At 50.9% G+C, this 24,750-nt stretch overlaps 1 gene segment (V, D, J or C); it reads left to right on the forward strand.

Annotated features, from left to right (window-relative positions):
* Positions 1 to 555: 555 nt before the first annotated feature.
* LOC142250324 (T cell receptor alpha variable 36/delta variable 7-like) overlaps positions 556 to 24,750 on the forward strand; it is a 38,449-nt gene continuing 14,254 nt past the window's right edge. The window contains 1 exon segment of the V gene segment in view: positions 556 to 607. Coding sequence covers positions 562 to 607 — 46 coding nt within the window.

Consider the following 24,750-nt stretch of genomic DNA (forward strand, 5'->3'; position numbering starts at 1 on the left):
GCGAATATTTGCCGAATAAATCGCCAATATTCGACTATTCGCGAATATTCGATGCACAATGTAAGTCTATGGGAAACTCGAATAACAGCTATTCGGAACTATTCGGGCTTCCCATAGACTTACACTGCGCATCGAATATTCGCATAGCGGCGACCTATTCGTCGGATATTCGCGTAGCCGACTATTTTAGGTATTCGATCATCTCTAATCATTTCCCAATACATGTTTACCAATAGAAACAATTTTTGATTCCTTGCTGGGATCTTCTTCAGGCGTCATCATCATGAGTCGAAAAATCCTGAAAAAAGATTCCAGTACCGGATCGGAATGCGTTGATTTTTGTGTAATGATGTGGATTAAAAAGTGTTTAATCTGATGGATCCTCACAATAAGAGATTCTTGCCATAATATTATCCAAAGGTCCTGTCTTTGTAGTTTTAAATATATTGTCTAAATTTTTAATTTGCCATTTCCAAAAATCTTGTCTTCTTTTTTTCCTAAATATGTTCTATTTCTATCTTTCTTATTTTGTATTTTTTTTTATTCCATAGTATTGATGAGATGTTTCGCTCCTGCATTGCGCTGCTTTGGATCTTCTGTTTGCAAGGTTTGGACCTGTTACTTTTTCAATTTTGATATTATAAATTAGGGGATGTCTTGAAGAAGTCAACTTTTTTGGGTAAAATGGTCCGGATACAAAAATTTATAAAGAAGAAAAAAAAAAAACAAAACCCCAAACCAATAAAAATTGTAATATATTTGGTTAGTGTGCCATAGAATAGAAAAAAAGATCACAATCGACATCAGGGGTCAGGATTGGGGCATAGATCACAAGCGACATCAGGGGTCAGGATTGGGGCATAGATTACAAGCGACATCAGGGGTCAGGATTGGGGCATAGATCACAAGCGACATGAGGGGTCAGGATTGGGGCATTAATTCTATAGATACTTCACGCTTTTCTATTTTCCAATAAAAAGTATGTGACAACACCTGAAATTTTTAAAAAATAATTGTAAAAATGTTATACACTGCTCAAAAAATTAAAGGGAACACTGAAATAACACATCCTAGATCTGAATGACTGAAATATTCTCAGTGAATACTTTGCTCTGTACAAAGTTGAATGTGCTGACAACAAAATCACACAAAAATCATCAATGGAAATCAAATGTTTTAACCAATGGAGGCCTGGATTTGAAGACACACACAAAATTAAAGTGGAAACAAGTCAAAATGAGGCTCAGTATTGTGTGTGGCCTCCACATGGCTGTGTGACCGCCCTACAACGCCTGGGCATGCTCCTGATGAGGTTGTAGATGGTCTCCTGAGAAATATCCTCCCAGACCTGGACTAAAGCATGCACCAACTCCTGGTCAGTCTGTGGTGCAACATGACGTTGGTGGATGGAGGGAGACATGATGTCCCAGATGTGCTCAATCAGATTCAGGTCTGGGGAACGGGCGGGCCAGTCCATATCTTCAATGCCTTCATCTTGCAGGAACTGCTGACACACTACAGCCACATGAGGTCTGGCATTGTCCTGCATTAGGAGGAACCCAGGGCCAACCACACCAGCATATGGTCTTAGAAGGGGTCTGAGGATCTCATCTCGGTACTTAATGGCAGTCAGGCTACCGCTGGTGAGCACATGGAGGGCTGTGTGGACCTCCAAAGAAATGCCTCTCCATACCATTACTGACCCACTGCCAAACTGGTCATGCTGAAGGATGTTGCAGGCAGCAGATTGCTCTCCACGGCGTCTCCAGACTCTGTCACATCTGTCACATGTGCTCAGTGTCAACCTGTTTAAATCTGTGAAGAGCACAGGGCGCCAGTGGAGAATTTGCCAATCCTGGTGCTCTGTGGCAAATGCCAAGCGTCCTGCACGGTGTTGAGCAGTGAGCACAATCCCCATCTGTGGACGTTGGGCCCTCGTGCCATCCTCATGGAGTCGGTTTCTAACCATTTGTGCAGACAAGTGCACATTTGAGGCCTGCTAGAGGTCATTTTGCAGGGCTGTGGCAGTGCTCCTCCTGTTCCTCCTTGCACAAAGGCGGAGGTAGGGGTCCTGCTGCTGGGTTGTTGTCCTCCTACAGCTCCCTCCCCGTCTCCTGGTGTACTGGCCTGTCTCCTGGTAGCGCCTCCATCCTCTGGACACTACGCTGACACAGCAAACCTTACCACAGCTCGCATTGATGTGCCATCCTGGATGAGCTGCACTACCTGTGCCACTTGTGTGAGTTGTAGAGTCCGTCTCATGCTTATGTGAGAGCTCAACAAACATTCAAAAGTGACCAAAACATCAGCCAGAAAGCATCGAGATGTGGCCTGTGGTCCCCACCTGCAAGCGGTGGTTCAAAAATTATCCCGGTTTGAAGGAGAAGTGATAGCTTTTTAACAAATGTTCCAAAAATTACCCTATTTTGGAAGCGGCAACAGGTATGCCGTTGGAGAAAAGAAGAAGCAATGGCTTTTATCCCCATCATGACCATGCTTGTACTGGATACGTCCTATTTCTTGGGGACTTCCCTACTTTGGACGTTCCAGGTATGTCCTGGTTATTGTTCGGGCACAGGAGTTGTGCCTGTATTATCGCCGACAGCTGAGCCCCAGATCTCACAGCCAGGGACAGTCTCCAAACTGTGCCTGACTATTTAACCCCCTAAATTATTATTATTATTATTTATTATTATAGCGCCATTTATTCCATGGCGCTTTACAAGTGAAAGAGGGTATACGTACGATGAAGCTGCAGGTCTTTGGAGGTGGTTGTGGATTGTCATTGACTGTTCTCACCATTCTTCTTCTCGGCCTTTCTGATATTTTTCTTGGCCTGCCACTTCTGGGCGTAACAAGAACTGTACCTGTGTTCTTCCATTTCCTTACTATGTTCCTCACAGTGGAAACTGACAGTTTAAATCTCTGAGACAACTTTTTGTACCTTCCCCTGAGCAACTATGTTGAATAATGTTTGTTTTTAGATCATTTGAGAGTTGTTTTGAGGAGCCCATGATGCCACTCTTCATAGGAGATTCAGATAGGAGAACAACTTGCAAGTGGCCACCTTAAATACCTTTTCTCATGATTGGATACACCTGCCTATGAAGTGCAAAGCTCAATGAGGTTACAAAACCAATTTAGTGCTTTAGTAAGTCAGTAAAAAGTAGTTAGGAGTGTTCAAATCAAGAAATTGATAAGGGTGCCCATACTTTTACACCGGTCAAATTTTGTTTAAATGCGGATTGCACATTTTCTGTTAGTACAATAAACCTCATTTTAATCCAGAAATATTACTCAGTCCATCAGTTATTAGATATATGAAACTGAAATAGCTGCTGCAAAAACCCAAATTGTTATAAAGAAAAAAGGTTAACATTAATAGGGGTGCCCAAACTTTTTCATATGACTGTATATAAACTTGGTATTGCTGTAATTGTACTGACTGGAGAAATAAAGCTGCCTAATTACTTATACCGCATGGTGAACGGCGTAAAAAATATATAAAGTCAATACTGCAACTGCTGTTAATTTGTTTATTCTGACTTTGAAAGATCGCAGTACAGTGCGGTTCATATTTATCCTGCGCTCTACACTGAGTGCTTACACCTGGGATTATCTGTAAATCTCTGAAACACATGGTTCAGACAAAATTCCCAACCAAAAATTCACTGTAATGAGGCAGAGGGAGCTCCCTTGTAGCCTGTGGTCTGGCGATGCCCATGTTTTTACCGTTCTTTTAGGTATGTACAAAAGTGCGGTCATTAATGGGTTTTTGCCCCTTGAAAAGATGGACACCGCTGAATAGAGGACAAATGGAGTCTGGATTAAGTCTACTGCCTCATGATAATGAATAGATCCATTGGGGGTTTCCTCTGAATCACGTATTGCAAAGCTGTAGATGGAAACCCCGATGTAAGTGCTCAACAAAAGCACAGGGTAAATGTGAACTGATTCAAATTGTTTTGTACCCCAAATCGCCACCAAATAGCAACCCACAAAAACACAAGTCTCCACTCAGGTCCGGCATTTGTTAATGAAAACATAGGGGGCTTCAATATCACAGGTAGCACAAAGGTTCTGGAAAAACACTATACCCCCCCCCCCCCGCAAAAAAAAAGAAGACCAGCAAAATCTGCGCTCTCAAATCCAAATGTCCCACTCCCTTCTGAGACCCACAATGTGAATCCATTAAAGTGTTCCAGAGTTATTACCACATACAGTAACACTGGTCAGAATTGAAAAATTGGCCTGTTCATGAAGGTGAAAAAGATCATCCTTTTTTGAGCAGGTACAGGTTCATTTACACAGTATACGGTAGGATGCCTATAGAAAGCATTGGACAGGCTGGAGATGAGTGGCAGTGGCAGCAACGGCACAGTATAGAATATGAAGGGACAGTCAGGGAAATGTCTGGCTGTATAGGGTGAGCAGGAGCAAAAGCTGAGCATAGATACATGATGGACGGACAGGAGATGCCCAGCTCGGCGTGCATCGGCAATGTCAGCAGCAGAGCAGTATAGAAGAACAGTATAGAAGACGACAGACAGGCAGGCGCTGCTGCCGATCTAATCATTGCCATCAGTCACAGATGAATGAAAGTCGGCACTGATCCATGCCTGATTCTTGTAAGGTTTTTTCACGCTTGAGGAGGATAAACCTGTCTGCTTAGGCGTGGTTGAGCTGAATATCTATTCTTACAGTACACTGGAGGCTGAGAATGACAGATCATCTTGGGTAAGTGGCTAGCGGACACTGGAGCATAGTCACCAAACTTTTGTGCATGGAACGTTTGAGACATCCCCTCTTTTCAGCTCCAATCTCACCAGAAACCTCCATTTGTGGTTGTGGACTGTGTAAATCTTGTACCTTTTGGCTTGAGATGCAGAAAATTTGCTAAAATTGTTTCTGAAAAATCGGGACAGTCCTGACAAATTTGGGAAAATTGGTGTGAAGCCCCACAGGTGTAGTGTCGGTGCATTACCTTCAGGGACTCCACTCGGCTGGATCTCGTCACTGGTAGGGAATCTTCTATTTGTCGTGACGCCACTCTCAGTATTGCGGTCAGTGGGGACCGCCACTGCAGATTAAGGGATGCCTGGGGCTGATGGTGAGTGCAGTTAGTTGGAATAGCCTCCTGAGAGTGAGGCAAGCCCCAGGGCCCTGTGTAGGTGCGTAGTACCACAAGGCGCAGAATAACTCCACACACGCAGAATGTCTTTCAGGGGTTTTACTCACTTCAGATGGCAGGGTGAGTAACCCGGGCGTAGCTGGGATGAACCAGGCTGGAACCAGGTATCCTTCAGGCTGACTTCTGATGGTGACTACCAACTCGCCTTCCTTAGCCCTTGGTGGTTTGGGGTAACCCCGACTTTTAGTCCCTATGGGGGTCACCCAGGGAAGTTGCTGAAGCCTCTCTCCCCTTCGATTGCCGTTTGCTTGTTGCCTGGGCCAGATCACTCCAGCTGCTTGCCTCCTGTGAACTATGGGCCCTAACTGTGGCTACGTGGCTGCGGCTTTTAGGTGTTGTGGTGTGGGCTTTGAGGGCCCCACACCGGCAGGTTTAGCAGGGAAAGGTGGATCTATCCCCGCTCCGGGATCTGCCGCCCGTTTGGGCCTGGTTCTCCCTAGCAGTCTCCTTACTTCCCACTCTGTGCTCTCTCTCTAGCTGGAGATGGGTTTCGGGTAGCACTCCTAGGTGACCGTTCTCCCCCGTCGGTAGCCACTGCGCGGACGCTGTCAGACTGCAACAGCCCCAGGGGTAGGGGTCTGCTCTCCTCGGAGCTCCCTGGACTCTGCACTGAACCGGCTCACTGCTCCTCCTCTCCTGTTCTTGCCTACGCCACCTAGCAACCAGGCTCTCTTACCACACCCCTTGAGAGGAGATGGAGGCTTTTGGCCCCCTCCACTATTCCAGTGAAGGTGAAGGCTTTTCCCCCTCCTGGGATCCCCAGGGGTCCTCTCATAGGTACATGTGTGAGACCTGATCACTATGCGCCTGTGTAGTCACACCTCGGTCAGCCTTCTGGATTACCTGTTTGTACTGTCCCCAGCATGGGTGCAGTACTCAGTGGTGCCTGACCAGGTCAGGGGCGCCACATTCCCCCTTAGTTATCACCAGCACGTCCTCGGGCTGCAAGACAACATTTTTAAAATGCATAAAACATTAAAACATTGTAAAACATTTTTAAAAGCACCAGGTACCATACATCACCACCCTCCACCCACAAGTCCGTTAACCCACCCAAAACCCTCTCACGTTGGCCGCGCCTTCAGCCACTTCTGGCAGGATGTAGAGGCGGCTTTCATGGTCTGGTGGTCTTCAGGGCATACCTGGCCTGGTGAAGCCGCGCCTTCAGCCACTTCTGGCAGGATCCAGAGGCGGCCTTCACAGTTGGTGCTGACCAGGTACCCTCTTTGTGGTGGAGAGCCAGGCCCCATAAACAGGCATGCTCTCTGGTCGCAGGTGAGCCAAGGCCCTATATACGGACGTGCTCCCTGGTTGCAGACGAGCCAAGCCCCTAAACAGGCTGGCTCTGGTGGCGGTGGTGCCCTCTGGTGTAACTATTTACACTGCGAGAGTTTGTGGCTATAGCCAGTTCATAGACAGAAAATGGAAAAAGTAGTTCAGCTCACCCTTCCTAAAGTCCAGGTCAGGATCGGTGTTGGTGCACGGAGCTGCCCTGGCCTCAGGCAGAATACAGACATTATTATTTTTAACCTTCTTTGAAGTGCTGGAGATCATACTCTAGTTTCCTTGTCTGTATTCTGCCTGAGGCCAGGGAAGCTCCGTGCACCAACACCGATCCTGACCTGATTTTTAACCTTCTTTGAAGTGCTGGAGATCATACTCTAGTTTCATAGCCAGTTCATAGCCTTAAGGTTCATTTCTCACATTAGTTTATGTGGGCACATCTCTTAAACAGTAACGTTGCAAAACTTCAAACTGGTCAAAACAGTAACTTAGTGCACTTTACTTTATGCAGATTCCTCCTCCATACCAGGGCTTGGGCCTGTAGGGCTGTGGCACCTGCTGCTTTCTCGCTCTCTGTCGTCATCAGTGGTAGTCTCATCAGTAGGTTCCTTGTCTTTTCTTTCTCTGTCTTCATCTGTTTCTTTTCCGGTGTCTGTTTCTTTATCTTGTAGCATGGGATGGCTGTGGGGTTTGCTGGTACATGGTGCTACATCGAGCGCATACCACCCTCTTTCTCCTTGATGCATTGTAAATTGCACTGAATCTCCCATCTTTAAGTTTCTGCCAGGGTGTCCTCTGGGCAAATGAGCTCTCACGTCTCTTCTATTGACGAAGATACCTTCCTTTATACCAGGTGCAACGATGAATCCGTATCCTGACTTCAGGCTAAAGTCTTCCACAATTCCTCTACAAAGGGGTCCTCTGACCTGGGCTTTGGCTCTTCTCAGGAACCGTTTCTCCTCTAGGTCTCTGGCCGTTATTTCGTCTCTTTGCTCTGGGGACTGCGGTGCAGGGAAAGACTGGGTTCTGCTACGGCGCCGTGTCTTGCGGACTGGATTCTGCGAGGTACAGCTTACAAGCTCCCAGGTGAGGCTTTTGGGCAAATCTTCTTCAGCAGACGGTGTCAGGTCTTCTTCATCCCAGCGGGAATATGGCAACATCTCCGGCTCTGGGCATGGATCCACTGCTGGTGGCTCCTGAGTCAGCTTCTCAGCTTCCTGGCCTCCCCTCCCCCTTAGTTCTTCTGAGCACTCCTTTGGTGGCAGTGCTGGGGATGGACTTTCATCAGCAGGCCCAGGCGGGGGACTCTTTGGCGTGGTTGCTGCAGGGGTTGCCGGAATCCTCTTGGGGGTGTGCGGAGGGAGTAGATACCGGTCCACCATCTCCTGTGGGAACTTGGCCTCCAGGTCAGCCTTCAGCTGCCAGTATGCGGAGTCTTCACCTATCAGGGATTTCCTTGCAGGGACCTCCTTGGGCTGGGGAGCGGTGTCTGCTCTGGCCTTACAGGCCGGGGTAAATGGTGATGCAATCTTATCTTGGCGGGCCGCGCCTGGCATGGCGGCGGCCTGGTCTTGGCGGGCCGCGCCTGACATGGCGGCGGCCTGGTCTTGGCGGGCCGCGCCTGGCATGGCGGCGGCCTGGATCGGCGTCGCTGTCGCGATGGGATCGGTGCAGACTGGGCTGGGCGTCGCTGCAGCGATCTGGGCTTGGCGGGCCGCACCTGACGGGGCTGCGGCCTGGTTCAGCACCTCACTTGCGGCGCGGACGAGCGTTGCGGCTGCGGTAGGGTCTCGGCGGGCCGGGCCTAGCATGGCGGCGGCCTGGGTCAGCGTCACACCCGCGGCATGGATGAGGGTCGCGGTGGCAGCCGGTTCTCTGCGGGCCGGACTGGGCGTTGCTGCAGGGACCGGGTCTTGGTGGGCCGAGCAGGGCATCGCTGCGGCGGCCTGAGCTTGGCGGGCTGCACCTGGCGTGGCTGCGGCCTGGCTCAGCGTCGCCGCGCCGGGCGCCTCTTCAGGGACCGCGGACGTGACAGCAGGGGTCGGGGCACTCGCGCTGGCAGGGGCATCACTGGACTCACCCATCGGTGGCAGCATCGGGGTCTGAGTCGTCACCGCCCGGTCTGGCACTCGGCGCGCGGCTCTCTCTTCATAGGCCTGAACCGCCGCGGTCATTCCCAGGAACTCCGCACGTCCCTCTCTGATCAGCCTTCCGACCCTGGCCTCCAGTTGATCGCAGAACTCGGCGAGCTCCCGACACCACCAGGCAGCGGAGCCTGGCTCTGGGTCTCTGCATTCAGACGCCATTTTCTCTAACAACAAGCTGCTGGCTTCTTTTCCGTTCCGCCGTCTCTGGACGCTTCCGCTCTCTTCACAAGCGAGGTCAGAACTCTGCAGGGGATCTCTGGGTAGCCACACCTCTTCGTGGGCGGTAACTTCTTCCAGCGCGGGCTGCTGTTGTTTTTCAGCGCGCTTTTCATGGTGGCAATATGGCGGCGCTTCCAATTTTCCAAGCGGACCGCCCAGGCCCATGGTCACCTGTCTGAACAGGTCTAGTCCTTATCCTGTTCGTGACGCCAGATGTGAAGCCCCACAGGTGTAGTGTCGGTGCATTACCTTCAGGGACTCCACTCGGCTGGATCTCGTCACTGGTAGGGAATCTTCTATTTGTCGTGACGCCACTCTCAGTATTGCGGTCAGTGGGGACCGCCACTGCAGATTAAGGGATGCCTGGGGCTGATGGTGAGTGCAGTTAGTTGGAATAGCCTCCTGAGAGTGAGGCAAGCCCCAGGGCCCTGTGTAGGTGCGTAGTACCACAAGGCGCAGAATAACTCCACACACGCAGAATGTCTTTCAGGGGTTTTACTCACTTCAGATGGCAGGGTGAGTAACCCGGGCGTAGCTGGGATGAACCAGGCTGGAACCAGGTATCCTTCAGGCTGACTTCTGATGGTGACTACCAACTCGCCTTCCTTAGCCCTTGGTGGTTTGGGGTAACCCCGACTTTTAGTCCCTATGGGGGTCACCCAGGGAAGTTGCTGAAGCCTCTCTCCCCTTCGATTGCCGTTTGCTTGTTGCCTGGGCCAGATCACTCCAGCTGCTTGCCTCCTGTGAACTATGGGCCCTAACTGTGGCTACGTGGCTGCGGCTTTTAGGTGTTGTGGTGTGGGCTTTGAGGGCCCCACACCGGCAGGTTTAGCAGGGAAAGGTGGATCTATCCCCGCTCCGGGATCTGCCGCCCGTTTGGGCCTGGTTCTCCCTAGCAGTCTCCTTACTTCCCACTCTGTGCTCTCTCTCTAGCTGGAGATGGGTTTCGGGTAGCACTCCTAGGTGACCGTTCTCCCCCGTCGGTAGCCACTGCGCGGACGCTGTCAGACTGCAACAGCCCCAGGGGTAGGGGTCTGCTCTCCTCGGAGCTCCCTGGACTCTGCACTGAACCGGCTCACTGCTCCTCCTCTCCTGTTCTTGCCTACACCACCTAGCAACCAGGCTCTCTTACCACACCCCTTGAGAGGAGATGGAGGCTTTTGGCCCCCTCCACTATTCCAGTGAAGGTGAAGGCTTTTCCCCCTCCTGGGATCCCCAGGGGTCCTCTCATAGGTACATGTGTGAGACCTGATCACTATGCGCCTGTGTAGTCACACCTCGGTCAGCCTTCTGGATTACCTGTTTGTACTGTCCCCAGCATGGGTGCAGTACTCAGTGGTGCCTGACCAGGTCAGGGGCGCCACATTGGCATATATAGAGGAGCACAGTGGGAGGAGAGAGTAGGACAATTAAATGGGTTAGCTACTATTTTTACACTGATGGACTATCCTTTGCATAGTGTCACGGCCCTGACCTGCGGTGTGGCCCCTGCACCGGGACCTTTTGTTAGGTTCTCCTGCGTGCGGTCACATGTTACTCTCTGCCCTGTGAAGGGCCGTTCCCTGCACCGGGTCGTTCGCCAGCTGTGGGAAAGCTTACTCACACGTGTCGCTTCCGTGCTGTTGCTCTCCTTTATCTGAGGGAGTTCATGCCGGGAGAGCCACCAGTCATATTCTCTGACTAAGTTGCAGTAAACGCATGTCTCCTGGTTATAGTGACTGATCTTGGTACTCGACCCCTGACTTGCCTCTGTCTACTCCCCTCTGACTCTTCCATTCCCGTCTGGCTCCTGACCCCAGCCTTCTCCCCTAACTACTCTTCTGCTTGCCCCTTGTGTTTATACTTACTCTCCTGGTACCCGACCTCCGGCTTGTCTGACGACCTCTGTCTTGTCTGCTCCCTGTGTCTCTTCGTGCCTTCTCGATTCTGACCCCGGCCTGCCCACTTCCCTCAGTCTCTAGGTATATTCAGTGCCACCTAGTGTACTGCCTGATTATTGCATCTTTCACTCTTCTATGAGAGGAACGTTATAGACCGGGGTACGACACGCCGCACCCCAGCCAATCAGTTGTTCTAAGTCCCAGTGGTGGCAGCCAGAAATGCTCAGTTCCGGCGCTGCTCCATCTTTTGATAGTGGCTGTGGCTGGGTACTCACATCCACCTCACATTCAGATCAATAGGAAACGGATATGCAGTACCTGGCCGCGGCCAATATCAGAACATGGAGCATCTACAGAACTGAACATTTCTGTTTACATGCTCCCGCCGCTGGTACCTAGAATAGCTTATCGCGGGTGTGAGGTATCGGACCCCAGCCGATCAGACCTTGATGACCTATCCTAAGGATTGGCCATCAATGTAAAAGAAGGGGACAACCTTTTTAAAGTGAGCACCACAGCAGAAGAGGAGGCCATGAGCATAACATTGCCTTTAAAGGGAATCTGTCAGTAGGTTTTTGCTACCTCATCTGAGAGCAGCATAATACAGACAAAGAGATTCTGAATTCAACGATGCATCACTTAGATTACTGGGTGCAGCCATTCTGACACAATCCCAGTTTTTAGATTTAGCCATGTAGCTGAGCCCAGGGAGCTGTCCCTTGCCCACACCAGGCTCAATATCAATTAGAGGAGGGGGCGTACTGGACTGCCATGCGCAGGACATTGTAGCCCGAGCAATGATAAGTCCTGCTGCTTAAACAAACATAGATCGGATCTTGACAACACAGACATCTCTGAATACTCTGTCTTAATCCTTGCAGCATGCTGTATTCAGCTTACATAGCAAAAACCTGCTGACAGATTTCCTTTAATGTTACTGGTGTCTTTTAATGTGGCACGGACAGGTACAACTGCTACCTTTGCATTCTCCGTAGCACTTTTACACTTTTTGAGTAAAGGGGCAAGCATACATGAGTCTCCTTTTTTATGGTTCTCTCTATGGAACATAAGCTTATGACCCTGTGGCACCCCTGAGGCTCTGGTTGCCACAGGGTACTGCGCCTCAATTAAGGTGCGGTATCTATCTCAGGTAAGGAGGGTGTTACTCACCGGTATTCCATCTTCACACACTACATACAGCTTAGTTAGGAACCTTCATATAGAGTGGGTTGGCTCAGGGTAGGCAGGTGGGTGGTCATAACGGTCAAGGGACTTCCCGGTCACTGAAGGCAGCCACCTGGGGGCGGGTTCCATCTGGGGTAGATATAGGCGCAACACACATCAAGGGCAGACTCTTACAGACCCGTCAGGATGATAGTTCTGACAAGGCATCTCTGGAAAACTTGGACTTTACTGGGCCCTGAGGCTTGGAGCAGGAGCTCAGCCAGGGTACCTAACTTCTGAGGGGGACACCCTAGAAATAGGACACTCTCTCTCCTTCTCTCTTCAAAACACCGTGGCCCCTTACAGGATCTGGGATTGACCGGAGTCCATCACGGCAGTGACCAGTGTGACCGGGCTGGCAGCTGAAGTTGTGAGTAAACTACACCCTGAACCTACAGAAACTGTGTTGGCTCGTCCTTACCGGCACCGCCGCCCAGCACTTAGTCGCCAACGGCCATTACAAGCCTCACCATCCACCAGGGGGCCCGCTCCGCCTGTGGGCAGCGACACCATCCCGGCAGCCATAACACCTATCCCAGCGAGGAATTCTGCAGCGGCGGCTTTCCTGGCCGCATACCACAGGTGGCGTCACGACAAACCTTTCCCATTACCTCGCTTCCCCCACCATTTACTGTATGTCTTAGGGCAACGGAACCGGGCAAGGCAACGCTTGAACCGACCCAAAAGGGCCCGGTGACGAGTAGGTGAACCGCCTGACCTATGGGGCGCTACAACCCTAAACAAGCAATGTAGCCCCTCCAAATTCACCACTTATTTTAGGAAACATCAACACTATTGCACCAACATCTCAGTTGTCATAACTTTCTGCCCATAATCTGTTTCGGACCTGACTAATCAACAACCATCTGACATGGACCTGCCCGGCCTTGTCTGTTGTGTAATCCCCACATTCTCCAAATGACGAGCGATCGCAACAACTACAATGTAAGATTGGACTTCAGCCAAACTAAGTCTGATAGGCGACATTCCTCAGCAATCTGCTCCGCATCAGACCGTACACATCCATGATGTGTGACAAGTTGTCATCTATCCTCATTGCAGGGTTTAGAGGGCTTGTAGAGGATTAGAAAAAAACATGGCAGCTTTCTCCTAAAAACAACACAACACCTCTACAAGGGTTGTCCGGTATTTCAGCTCGGTTGCACTGAAGAGAATAGTCAGAGCTGTAATACCGCACACAACCTGTTGACAAGTGTGGCGCTGTTTTTAGATGATAGAAACTAATTCTGTAAAAAACCTTGAAAGGGGATGTTAGGTTATTTACAAATGGGTTTTCTAAACCAAATAGGGTATTAATAGTCGGGAATCCCCGGCAGAGACTCACTTACGTTTTTCAAGTGAAGATTTTCTGCAAATATCATGTTTCACTGGATTTTCTCTATTTTGGTAGTGATAATATACAGCCCTCATACCCTGTTGGACGGTAGACGTGGTTTCTACTGTTTGGGCACCTCTTTGCAATTGCACTGGGTTACCGCCTAGCTGGATAGTGGACCATTGGTCATTGTGTCAACCTTTCTTGCATGGACCTGAGGTCACTGTTAGTATTATACTTATTATATTCTGGACAGCAGGTCCTATGCAAGTGTATGAGGTTACCGCTTAGCCTGATAGTGGACCCTAGGTCATTGTGTCAGCCTTTCCTATATGGGTATGAGGTTACCTCAGTATTATATTTATGACAGCAGGTCCTATGTGAGATTTGATATCTATCCTGGGTCACGTGGGGTTTCTTCCCCTCTTTTCCTTCACTTACTCACTCCGTTTTTTTTGAAATCATTGTTATGTATACCCTGTAATACCCTATGCATTTATAATTAATAAAATGTTTTATACATTTGTATTACGGTGTCTTTTGGGTATTTTCATACTTTGGTGAATATAAAGACTCTTCTGCTTTTGAATGTATTTTGGTAGTGAGCAGCAGCCACTCACTAAACTGATACATGGTAGTGTAGCGCGCAGCCACTGAAGACAGGAGAGAGGGATGAGAGCAGAGAAGAGAGAGGGATGAGTGCAGAGAAGAGAGAGGGATGAGTGCAGACAGGAGAGAGGGATGAGTGCAGACAGGAGAGAGGGAGGAGTGCAGACAGGAGAGAGGGAGGAGTGCAGACAGGAGAGAGGGAGGAGTGCAGACAGGAGAGAGGGAGGAGTGCAGACAGGAGAGAGGGAGGAGTGCAGAGAAGAGAGAGGGATGAGTGCAGAGAAGAGAGAGGGATTAGTGCAGACAGGAGAGAGGGAGGAGTGCAGACAGGAGAGAGGGATGAGAGCAGAGAAGAGAGAGGGATGAGTGCAGAGAAGAGAGAGGGATTAGTGCAGACAGGAGAGAGGGAGGAGTGCAGACAGGAGAGAGGGATTAGTGCAGACAAGAGAGAGGGATGAGTGCAGACAAGAGAGAGGGATGAGTGCAGACAGGAGAGAGGGATGAGAGCAGACAGGAGAGAGGGATGAGAGCAGAGAAGAGAGAGGGATGAGTGCAGAGAAGAGAGAGGGATGAGTGCAGACAGGAGAGAGGGAGGAGTGCAGACAGGAGAGAGGGAGGAGTGCAGACAAGAGAGAGGGATGAGTGCAGAGAAGATAGAGGGATTAGTGCAGACAAGAGAGAGGGATGAGTGCAGACAGGAGAGAGGGATGAGAGCAGACAGGAGAGAGAGGGATGAGTGCAGAGAAGAGAGGGATGAGTGCAGACAGGAGAGAGGGATGAGAGCAGAGAAGAGAGAGGGATGAGAGCAGAGAAGAGAGAGGGATGAGTGCAGACAGGAGAGAGGGAGGAGTGCAGACAGGAGAGAGGGAGGAGTGCAGACAAGAGAGAGGGATGAGTGCAGAGAAGAGAGAGGGATTAGTGCAGACAAGAGAGAGGGATGAGTGCAGACAGGAGAGAGGGATGAGAGCAGACAGGAGAGAGAGGGATGAGTGCAGAGAAGAGAGGGATGAGTGCAGACAGGAGAGAGGGATGAGAGCAGAGAAGAGAGAGGGATGAGTGCAGAGAAGAGAGGGATGAGTGCAGACAGGAGAGAGGGATGAGAGCAGAGAAGAGAGAGGGATGAGTGCAGAGAAGAGAGGGATGAGTGCAGACAGGAGAGAGGGACGAGAGCAGAGAAGAGAGAGGGATGAGAGCAGAGAAAAGAGAGGGATGAGTGCAGAGAAGAGAGAGGGATGAGTGTAGACAGGAAAGAGGGATGAGTGCAGACAGGAGAGAGGGATGAGAACAGAGAAGAGAGAGGGATGAGTGCAGAGAAGAGAGAGGGATGAGTGCAGAGAAGAGAGAGGGATGAGAGCAGACAGGAGAGAGGGATGAGTGCAGAGAAGAGAGAGGGATGAGAGCAGACAGGAGAGAGGAATGAGAGCAGACAGGAGAGAGATGGATGAGTGCAGAGAAGAGAGAGGGATGAGTGCAGAGAAGAGAGGGATGAGTGCAGAGAAGAGAGGGATGAGTGCAGACAGGAGAGAGGAATGAGTGCAGACAGGAGAGAGGGATGAGAACAGAGAAGAGAGAGGGATGAGTGCAGAGAAGAGAGAGGGATGAGAGCAGACAGGAGAGAGGGATGAGTGCAGAGAAGAGAGAGGGATGAGTGCAGAGAAGAGAGGGATGAGTGCAGAGAAGAGAGGGATTAGTGCAGAGAAGAGAGGGATGAGTGCAGACAGGAATGAGTGCAGACAGGAGAGAGGGATGAGAACAGAGAAGAGAGAGGGATGAGTGCAGAGAAGAGAGAGGGATGAGAGCAGAGAGGAGAGAGGGATGAGTGCAGAGAAGAGAGAGGGATGAGAGCAGACAGGAGAGAGGGATGGGTGCAGACAGGAGAGAGGGATGAGTGCAGAGAAGAGAGAGGGATGAGTGCAGAGAAGAGAGGGATGAGTGCAGAGAAGAGAGGGATGAGTGCAGAGAAGAGAGGGATGAGTGCAGACAGGAGAGAGGGATGAGAACAGAGAAGAGAGAGGGATGAGTGCAGAGAAGAGAGAGGGATGAGTGCAGACAGGAGAGAGAGGGATGAGTGCAGACAGGAGAGAGGGATGAGAACAGAGAAGAGAGAGGGATGAGTGCAGAGAAGAGAGAGGGATGAGTGCAGAGAGGAGAGAGGGAGGAGTGCAGACAGGAGAGAGGGATGAGTGCAGACAGGAGAAAGGGAGGAGTGCAGAGAAGAGAGAGGGATGAGTGCAGACAGGAGAGAGGAATGAGTGCAGACAGGAGAGAGGGATGAGAGCAGACAGGAGAGAGGGAGGAGTGCAGACAGGAGAGAGGGATGAGTGCAGACAGGAGAGAGGGAGGAGTGCAGACAGGAGAAAGGGAGGAGTGCAGAGAAGAGAGAGGGATGAGTGCAGACAGGAGAGAGGAATGAGTGCAGACAGGAGAAAGGGAGGAGTGCAGACAGGAGAGAGGGAGGAGTGCAGACAGGAGAGAGGGATGAGTGCAGACAGGAGAAAGGGAGGAGTGCAGAGAAGAGAGGGATGAGAGCAGAGAAGAGAGAGGGATGAGAGCAGAGAAGAGAGAGGGATGAGTGCAGAGAAGAGAGAGGGATGAGTGCAGACAGGAGAGAGGGATGAGTGCAGACAGGAGAAAGGGAGGAGTGCAGAGAAGAGAGAGGGATGAGTGCAGACAGGAGAGAGGAATGAGTGCAGACAGGAGAGAGGGATGAGTGCAGACAGGAGAGAGGGATGAGTGCAGACAGGAGAGAGGGATGAGTGCAGACAGGAGAGAGGGATGAGTGCAGACAGGAGAGAGGGATGAGTGCAGACAGGATAGAGGGATGAGAGCAGAGAAGAGAGAGGGATGAGTGCAAAGAAGAGAGAGGGATGAGAGCAGACAGAAGAGAGGGAGGAGTGCAGAGAAGAGAGAGGGATGAGTGCAGACAGGAGAGAGGGATGAGTGCAGACAGGAGAAAGGGAGGAGTGCAGAGAAGAGAGAGGGATGAGTGCAGACAGGAGAGAGGAATGAGTGCAGACAGGAGAAAGGGAGGAGTGCAGACAGGAGAGAGGGATGAGTGCAGACAGGAGAGAGGGATGAGTGCAGACAGGAGAGAGGGATGAGTGCAGACAGGAGAGAGGGATGAGTGCAGACAGGAGAGAGGGATGAGTGCAGACAGGAGAGAGGGATGAGTGCAGACAGGAGAGAGGGATGAGAGCAGAGAAGAGAGAGGGATGAGTGCAAAGAAGAGAGAGGGAGGAGTGCAGAGAAGAGAGAGGGATGAGTGCAGAGAAGAGAGAGGGATGAGTGCAGAGAAGAGAGAGGGATGAGTGCAGACAGGAGAGAGGGATGAGAGCAGACAGGAGAGAGGGATGAGAGCAGAGAGGAGAGAGGGCTGAGAGCAGACAGGAGAGAGGGCTGAGAGCAGACAGGAGAGAGGGAGGAGTGCAGAGAAGAGAGGGATGAGTGCAGAGAAGAGAGAGGGATGAGTGCAGACAGGAGAGAGGGAGGAGTGCAGAGAAGAGAGGGATGAGTGCAGAGAAGAGAGAGGGATGAGTGCAGACAGGAGAGAGGGATGAGAGCAGACAGGAGAGAGGGATGAGAGCAAAGAGGAGAAAGGGATGAGAGCAGACAGGAGATAAGGATGAGAGCAAACAGGAGAGAAGGATGAGAGCAGACAGGAGAGAGGGATGAGAGCAGAGAAGAAAGAGGGCTGAGGGCAGACAGGAGAGAGGGATGAGAGCAAACAGGAGAGAGGGATGAGTGCAGACAGGAGAGAGGAATGGGTGCAGACAGGAGAGAGGGATGAGAGCAGAGAAGAGAGAGGGATGAGTGCAAAGAAGAGAGGGATGAGAGCAGACAGAAGAGAGGGAGGAGTGCAGAGAAGAGAGAGGGATGAGTGCAGAGAAGAGAGAGGGATGAGTGCAGACAGGAGAGAGGGATGAGAGCAGACAGGAGAGAGGGATGAGAGCAGACAAGAGAAAGGGATGAGTGCAGACAGGAGAAAGGGATGAGTGCAGACAGGAGAAAGGGATGAGTGCAGACAGGAGAGAAGGATGAGTGCAGACAGGAGAGAGGGATGAGTGCAGACAGGAGAGAGGGATGAGTGCAGACAGGAGAGAGGGATGAGAGCAGACAGGAGAGAGAAATAAGAGCAAACAGGAGAGAGGGATGAGTGCAGGCAGGAGAGAGGGATGAGTACAGACAGGAGAGAGGGATGAGTGCAGACAGGAGAGAGGGATGAGTGCAGACAGGAGAGAGGGATGAGTGCAGACAGGAGAGAGGGATGAGTGCAGACAGGAGAGAGGGCTGAGAGCAGACAGGAGAGAGGGCTGAGAGCAGACAGGAGAGAGGGATGAGAGCAGACAGGAGATAAGGATGAGAGCAGACAGGAGAGAAGGATGAGAGCAGACAGGAGAGAGGGATGAGAGCAGAGAAGAGAGAGGGCTGAGGGCAGACAGGAGAGAGGGATGAGAGCAAACAGGAGAGAAGGGTGAGTGCAGACAGGAGAGAGGGATGAGTGCAGACAGGAGAGAGGGATGAGAGCAGAGAAGAGAGAGGGATGAGTGCAAAGAAGAGAGAGGGATGAGAGCAGACAGAAGAGAGGGAGGAGTGCAGAGAAGAGAGAGGGATGAGTGCAGAGAAGAGAGAGGGATGAGTGCAGACAGGAGAGAGGGATGAGAGCAGACAGGAGAGAGGGATGAGTGCAGACAGGAGAGAGGGATGAGTGCAGACAGGAGAGAGGGCTGAGAGCAGACAGGAGAGAGGGATGAGTGCAGACAGGAGAGAGGGATGAGAGCAGACAGGAGAGAGGGATGAGAGCAGACAGGAGAGAGGGATGAGTGCAGACAGGAGAGAGGGATGAGAGCAGACAGGAGAGAGGGCTGAGAGCAGACAGGAGAGAGGGCTGAGAGCAGACAGGAGAGAGGGCTGAGAGCAGACAGGAGATAAGGATGAGAGCAGACAGGAGAGAAGGATGAGAGCAGACAGGAGAGAGGGATGAGAGCAGAGAAGAGAGAGGGCTGAGGGCAGACAGGAGAGAGGGATGAGAGCAAACAGGAGAGAGGGATGAGTGCAGACAGGAGAGAGGGATGGGTGCAGACAGGAGAGAGGGATGAGTGCAGACAGGAGAGAGGGATGAGAGCAGAGAAGAGAGAGGGACGAGTGCAAAGAAGAGAGAGGGATGAGAGCAGACAGAAGAGAGGGAGGAGTGCAGAGAAGAGAGGGATGAGTGCAGAGAAGAGAGAGGGATGAGTGCAGACAGGAGAGAGGGATGAGAGCAGACAGGAGAGAGGGATGAGTGCAGACAGGAGAGAGGGATGAGAGCAGAGAAGAGAGAGGGATGAGTGCAAAGACGAGAGAGGGAGGAGTGCAGACAGAAGAGAGGGAGGAGTGCAGAGAAGATAAAGGGATGAGTGCAGAGAAGAGAGAGGGATGAGTGCAGACAGGAGAGAGGGATGAGAGCAGACAGGAGAGAGGGATGAGAGCAGACAGGAGAGAGGGATGAGTGCAGACAGGAGAGAGGGATGAGTGCAGACAGGAGAGAGGGATGAGAGCAGAGAAGAGAGAGGGATGAGTGCAAAGAAGAGAGAGGGATGAGTGCAGACAGAAGAGAGGGAGGAGTGCAGAGAAGATAAAGGGATGAGTGCAGAGAAGAGAGAGGGATGAGTGCAGACAGGAGAGAAGGATGAGAGCAGACAGGAGAGAGGGATGAGAGCAGAGAAGAGAGAGGGCTGAGGGCAGACAGGAGAGAGGGATGAGAGCAAACAGGAGAAAGGGATGAGTGCAGACAGGAGAGAGGGATGGGTGCAGACAGGAGAGAGGGATGAGTGCAGACAGGAGAGAGGGATGAGGCTGGTGACGGGGATCCCGGGAGCGATGGTAGGGAGCAGCTGGGATGTTGTTTTCCCCCTCCGTGGGTAGGGGTTGGTGGTGCCGGGGCCCGGTGAGGTGACGGGGAGGCAGGGTTGGTGAGGTGCAGGGTCGCGGAGACAGCGCAGCGCGGTGCCGGATGGCACGGTTGTACTCACTCAGCCACAAATATATGCAAAGTCTCTGGTAAACCAAACGGCTGGATGGACGGGTCCCGCAGCCGGCTGCTGTGGCTTCTCCCGGACGGTTGGTGGTGGCTGCCTTTCCCTGCACCTGTGTGTATGTTCGGCTCCGATGGCTTCCCACCGGTAACCCGCTCCCCAGCGTATATATATGATGGAGGAGCCCTTTTGCCCGCAGGCTCTGGCCCTTGGAATTCTAGCTTTGGCGGTAGCTGTATTTCCTTCTGCTGGTCGGACGGTTGCCTTCTATCGGGACTTGGCTGCTAGGAAACCCCTGGGGTTCCGGTCACTTACGGATTTGACCTTTAACGGCGACTCCAAGCCTGGTCAGGGTCCGCAGGCCCTGCCTGTGTGTGCTGGCTTCACTTCGCTCCCCGGTTCGGTACCGGCGGGCCATCGTTCGACCCCGGTCCTACGGTTCCGCGTTGATTCGCCTCTCCTGCAGACGGCCACCACTGTCTGCCAACCTTGCTCTTAGTGCCCGGGCCACACACCCGGACACGGTCAGTTTACTCCTCACTCTTGCACTACCCTAACTCATCTGCTCTGACTTCCTTTTCCCGCCTCCAGGACTGTGAACTCCTCAGTGGGTGGAGCCAACTGCCTGGCTCCACCCCACCTGGAGTGGACATCAGCCCCTGGAGGGAGGCAACAAGGATTTTGTGTGTCTGGCTGATGTGCCTGTCTCGGGGTGGGGGTGTGTGTTGCAGTACCTGTGACGACCTGGCTAGTCCAGGGCGTCACTCACTGGGCTCTTGCAGTGTCAGTGTGCAAGAACAAAGCTATGAAACTAGATAGTACTTGGTCTGGGCAAGCGATTGCTGTCAGTCAGCATAAGTGGAGCTGCCTGGCATGGTAATTGAACGGTTCAGTATGGTGCACGGGGTCCTTGCCACGCGTCTAACCACGCTAGTCTTGAAAATAATGGTCTAGCCATATTTTTAGTGAAATAAATGGAAGATGTGAAAACAACATATGTGAGTCATGGTAGTGGTGTGAACAGTGGTTATATGTATGACCAGTGTATGGCCGGATAGATAACTACAGAGAGGATGAAACATACTTGTGGCTATTAATGGACAGTTAAAAGGGAATTGTGACCACATAGGTGACGGCCGGTCAAGAGTTTCCGGCTCACACTGATGACTTATCTCACAAATAGAACACATTACAACATCTACTGTTACTCAAAATCATGGCGACAGCTCTGGACCGCAATGTAAAATCTTCAAACGGACCCCCAAATATCACAGCATTGGTCTTCTCATATGGGCCAAAGAGTCCTTTTTCCCCCACCCACAACTAGTCAACAACTCTGGACTTGGGTAGTATGTCCTTATAAACTTTTCAGAAAGGCCATCAAGGAGATTCTAAAAGGGGCAACATTTTGGGGCTTTACGCCCTCCCCATTTGTACAGGGCGCCAGCCCAATATTTTGCATTTAGAAGGGTTGGAAGGTCTCCATGGTGCAGTCGTAGAATCTGAAAACATCCTGGCCAGCAGGTTTGGGCGTCTTCAGTGGTGCCTTAAGCACATTGAGTGGCACGGTAGAGGCATCCACAATGGTAAACTTTTGCAACTGGGTTTCGTGTACCTAAAAATGATTGAAAGTTTGCATGTATCTAAATATGACCCCCTTTTTGGACCCCAAAGTAACCACACACCAAACTTAGATTTACCTGCCCTTTTGTGACACCAGCAGATCTTCTCCTAATTTTGTGAATCTCCTCTACCTTTTGGTATCATTGGCATGTATGTATAAGATGTGGTAGCACCCTATCCCCCCCCCCTCTACTGTTTTATGCTGTGTGTCTGTTGTGAGGATAATGTGTTTTAGGTACTTAGTATGCTGTAAATGTATTTGGTAAAATTATTGTGGCTAGTGAAGTTCGGGTACCCGATGTCGCAGAGCCGGGACTGTGTAGGGGCCTAGCGGTCAGGCAACAGCAGTGGTAAATTAGATAGGGGAGGAGGGACAGATGGCCAGGGGGTTGGTTAGAGAGACAGACCATGTGAGGGTTAGAAAGAGTTAGAGGAGTAAAGGCATAGCACGGTGTCAGGAACCTGGAGGTATCCTCTTAAGGTCTGGAGCCTACAGCTCACCCCAGTGGGCTCAGGAAAGTCATGCGAGTAGACAGTCATTGAGGCCCAGAAGCGGACAGTGGTGAAAGTGTGGGGAAAAGGAGACCCAGGTGCCTGGCAACTTTCGGATGAAATCCAAGACAGCGGGGATAGGTCGAGTGAGAGTTCCCCAAAATGTAGCAACAGCAAAACTATCAGGAGTGAGGCCATTTCTGTCACAGCGATAGAAAGAATAAACTGTTCAAGTTTGGTTTGCCAAGAGAACTCTGGTGTTATGTGTTTGACTACTGCGTCTATGACAGGGACCTGCTGTGAGGTGATGGAGAAAACAGTAAGGCCGGAGTCACACTTGCGAGTGTCTTGCATGTTTCGGCACGGCCTGACACTCTCCAAACAGGAGTGTCTCAGCTACATAGAGATACATACAACCGACCCGCTCCTGTCAGGCGAGTGTGCGACCGTGCCGGGTGATGCGATGTGAGACTCGCGCGAGATACACGCGACTCAGGCCTAAGTGTCGCACACACCACCCTAAAGGCCGCTTTACACGCTACGACATCGCTAGCAATTGCTAGCGATGTCGAGCGCTAAAGCACCCACCCCCATCGTACATGCGATATCGTGTGATCGCTGCTGTAGCGAACATTATCGCTACGGCAGCGTCACACTACTTACCTGCCCTGCGACGTCGCTGTGGCCGGCGAACCGCCTCCTTTCTAAGGGGGCGGTTCAGTCAACGTCACAGCAGCGTCACTCTACCGCCGCCCAATAGAAACGGAGGGGCGGAGATGAGCGGAACGTAACATCACGCCCACCTGCTTCCTTCCGCATTGCAGACGGCCACAGGTAAGGTGATGTTCCTCGTTCCTGCGATGTCACACATAGCGATGTGTGCTGCCACAGGAGCGACGAACTACTTTGTACATCGATCAGCAGCGATATTCGAGAATAGGGGGCATGTCACCGATGAGCGATTTTGACCATTTTTGCGACGATTCAAAATCGCTCATAGGTGTCACACGCAAAGACATCGCTAAAGCGACCGGATGTGCGTCACAAATTCCGCGACCCCAACGAGATCGCTTGAGCGATGTTGCAGCATGTAAAGCGGCCTTAAGTCATACACACACACTGACTCTCTCTGGCGAAGGAGTGCGGACCCTCCACGGCCCGGCGTCCGAACCATCCTTCATATGAGGTAGCAGTGGGTCTGAATCTTTATTTTGGGCCCCTCTAAGAGAGAAGTCGGCGCCTTCCCTTTTGTTTTTGGGATGCAATAACGTCCTGACAATCCCTTTGAGCAAACAAGGGGGCGGCATAGAATTTAATTTAATTTTTTGTTGCTTTTTGGAGGGTTAATATTTAAATTACTGCAGTTTTTATTTAATGCAAAAACTAAAAATGAAGTTTAATGCAAAAAGAAATATAAAAGGAAATCCACAGCGTCTAAGTACCAGAGAGCTCGGGGCTGTGCTGTGGTTAGGCAGCGTTGCTGGAGACGTTGCATTGTGGTCCCGGCCTCGGACTACAGCTCTGCAAAGGTGTGAAACGATGTAGAGTCTTAACAACAGGAAAGCAGCAGCGGTGCACAACAGGGGACATAGACGTAACCACAAACATGTCAACATAGAGCCGGTTTAGAAATGATCAAAATGTGACATTTAAAGGGGAATTCTAGCTCCAAAGCCCCATATTGAGATACCTAAGTAGAGAATTTGGAGAATTGATGACCATTTATATCAGCCGATGTGGCTGCAAAGAGCGCAAAACCACATCCATCCATGACGTGGACAGAGCAGTGATTTCAGTCCTAGATGTGTAATATAGGGATGATCGAATACATCAAATTTTTCGGCTTCTTGAATATTTTCCGAATAGGTTGCCGCTATGCGAATATTCAATTCGCAATGTAAGTCTATGGGAAGCCAGAATAGTTCCGAATAGTTGTTATTCGGGTTTCTCATAGACTTACATTGCGCATCGAATATTCGCGAATAGTTGAATAGCGGCAACCTATTCAGAAAATATTATATTTGAGATATTCGATCATCCCTAGTGTAATAACTTATTTGACCTGCGGGGGTGCTGCAGGGGAATTGTATACTTATTTTCAGGTCTCCCCTGAGATTACTGCTTACTATTGGGGCGTCCAGGAATCCAGATACCTTCTCGATTAGCTTATTTTTGGAGGACTTTTTTAACAAACAAACTTGTCCAAAATGGAAGAGAAGACCCTCTAAGAGCAGGTCATCGATCACAATCTCTGGTTGACGAGGTGCCTGTATGATTGAATATCTGTTTCTATCTGAGACCTCAGGGTCCAATGAGAGGTATAAAGAGTAACCCTGGGGCTCCGTAACTCGAAATGGGGCCTGATCCCGGCCTACACATTTTAGGCCTTGAGACATTTCCTCCTCGTCTTGTAATGTTGCTAAACCTCCCCTTTTTTGTGGACCATTGGCAACTATCCACTAGGGATGGCACATAATGTCTATAATAACAGGAATGTATCATAATGAGTGTGTCATAGCCAAGATTGACAGCGTTAGCCCAGGTCCGTGCTTGGATCTCCAGGCACGACCCGGCCACAGGGTGTCCTGACCGGAGCTAACTGCCTTATATATGTGTATCGGGCAGATAGCTCAGGTTGGACCAGGTCTTGTGATCCGAGCTTGGACTTTGTTTCACAGATGTAAGAAACAGGCCCTAGAGAAGAAGAAAAGTGAATATTACACAGAGGAGTCTA

This window comes from Anomaloglossus baeobatrachus, chromosome 9 (genome assembly GCF_048569485.1).
Source record: "Anomaloglossus baeobatrachus isolate aAnoBae1 chromosome 9, aAnoBae1.hap1, whole genome shotgun sequence".
In the NCBI taxonomy this organism is placed as follows: Eukaryota; Metazoa; Chordata; class Amphibia; order Anura; family Aromobatidae; genus Anomaloglossus; species Anomaloglossus baeobatrachus.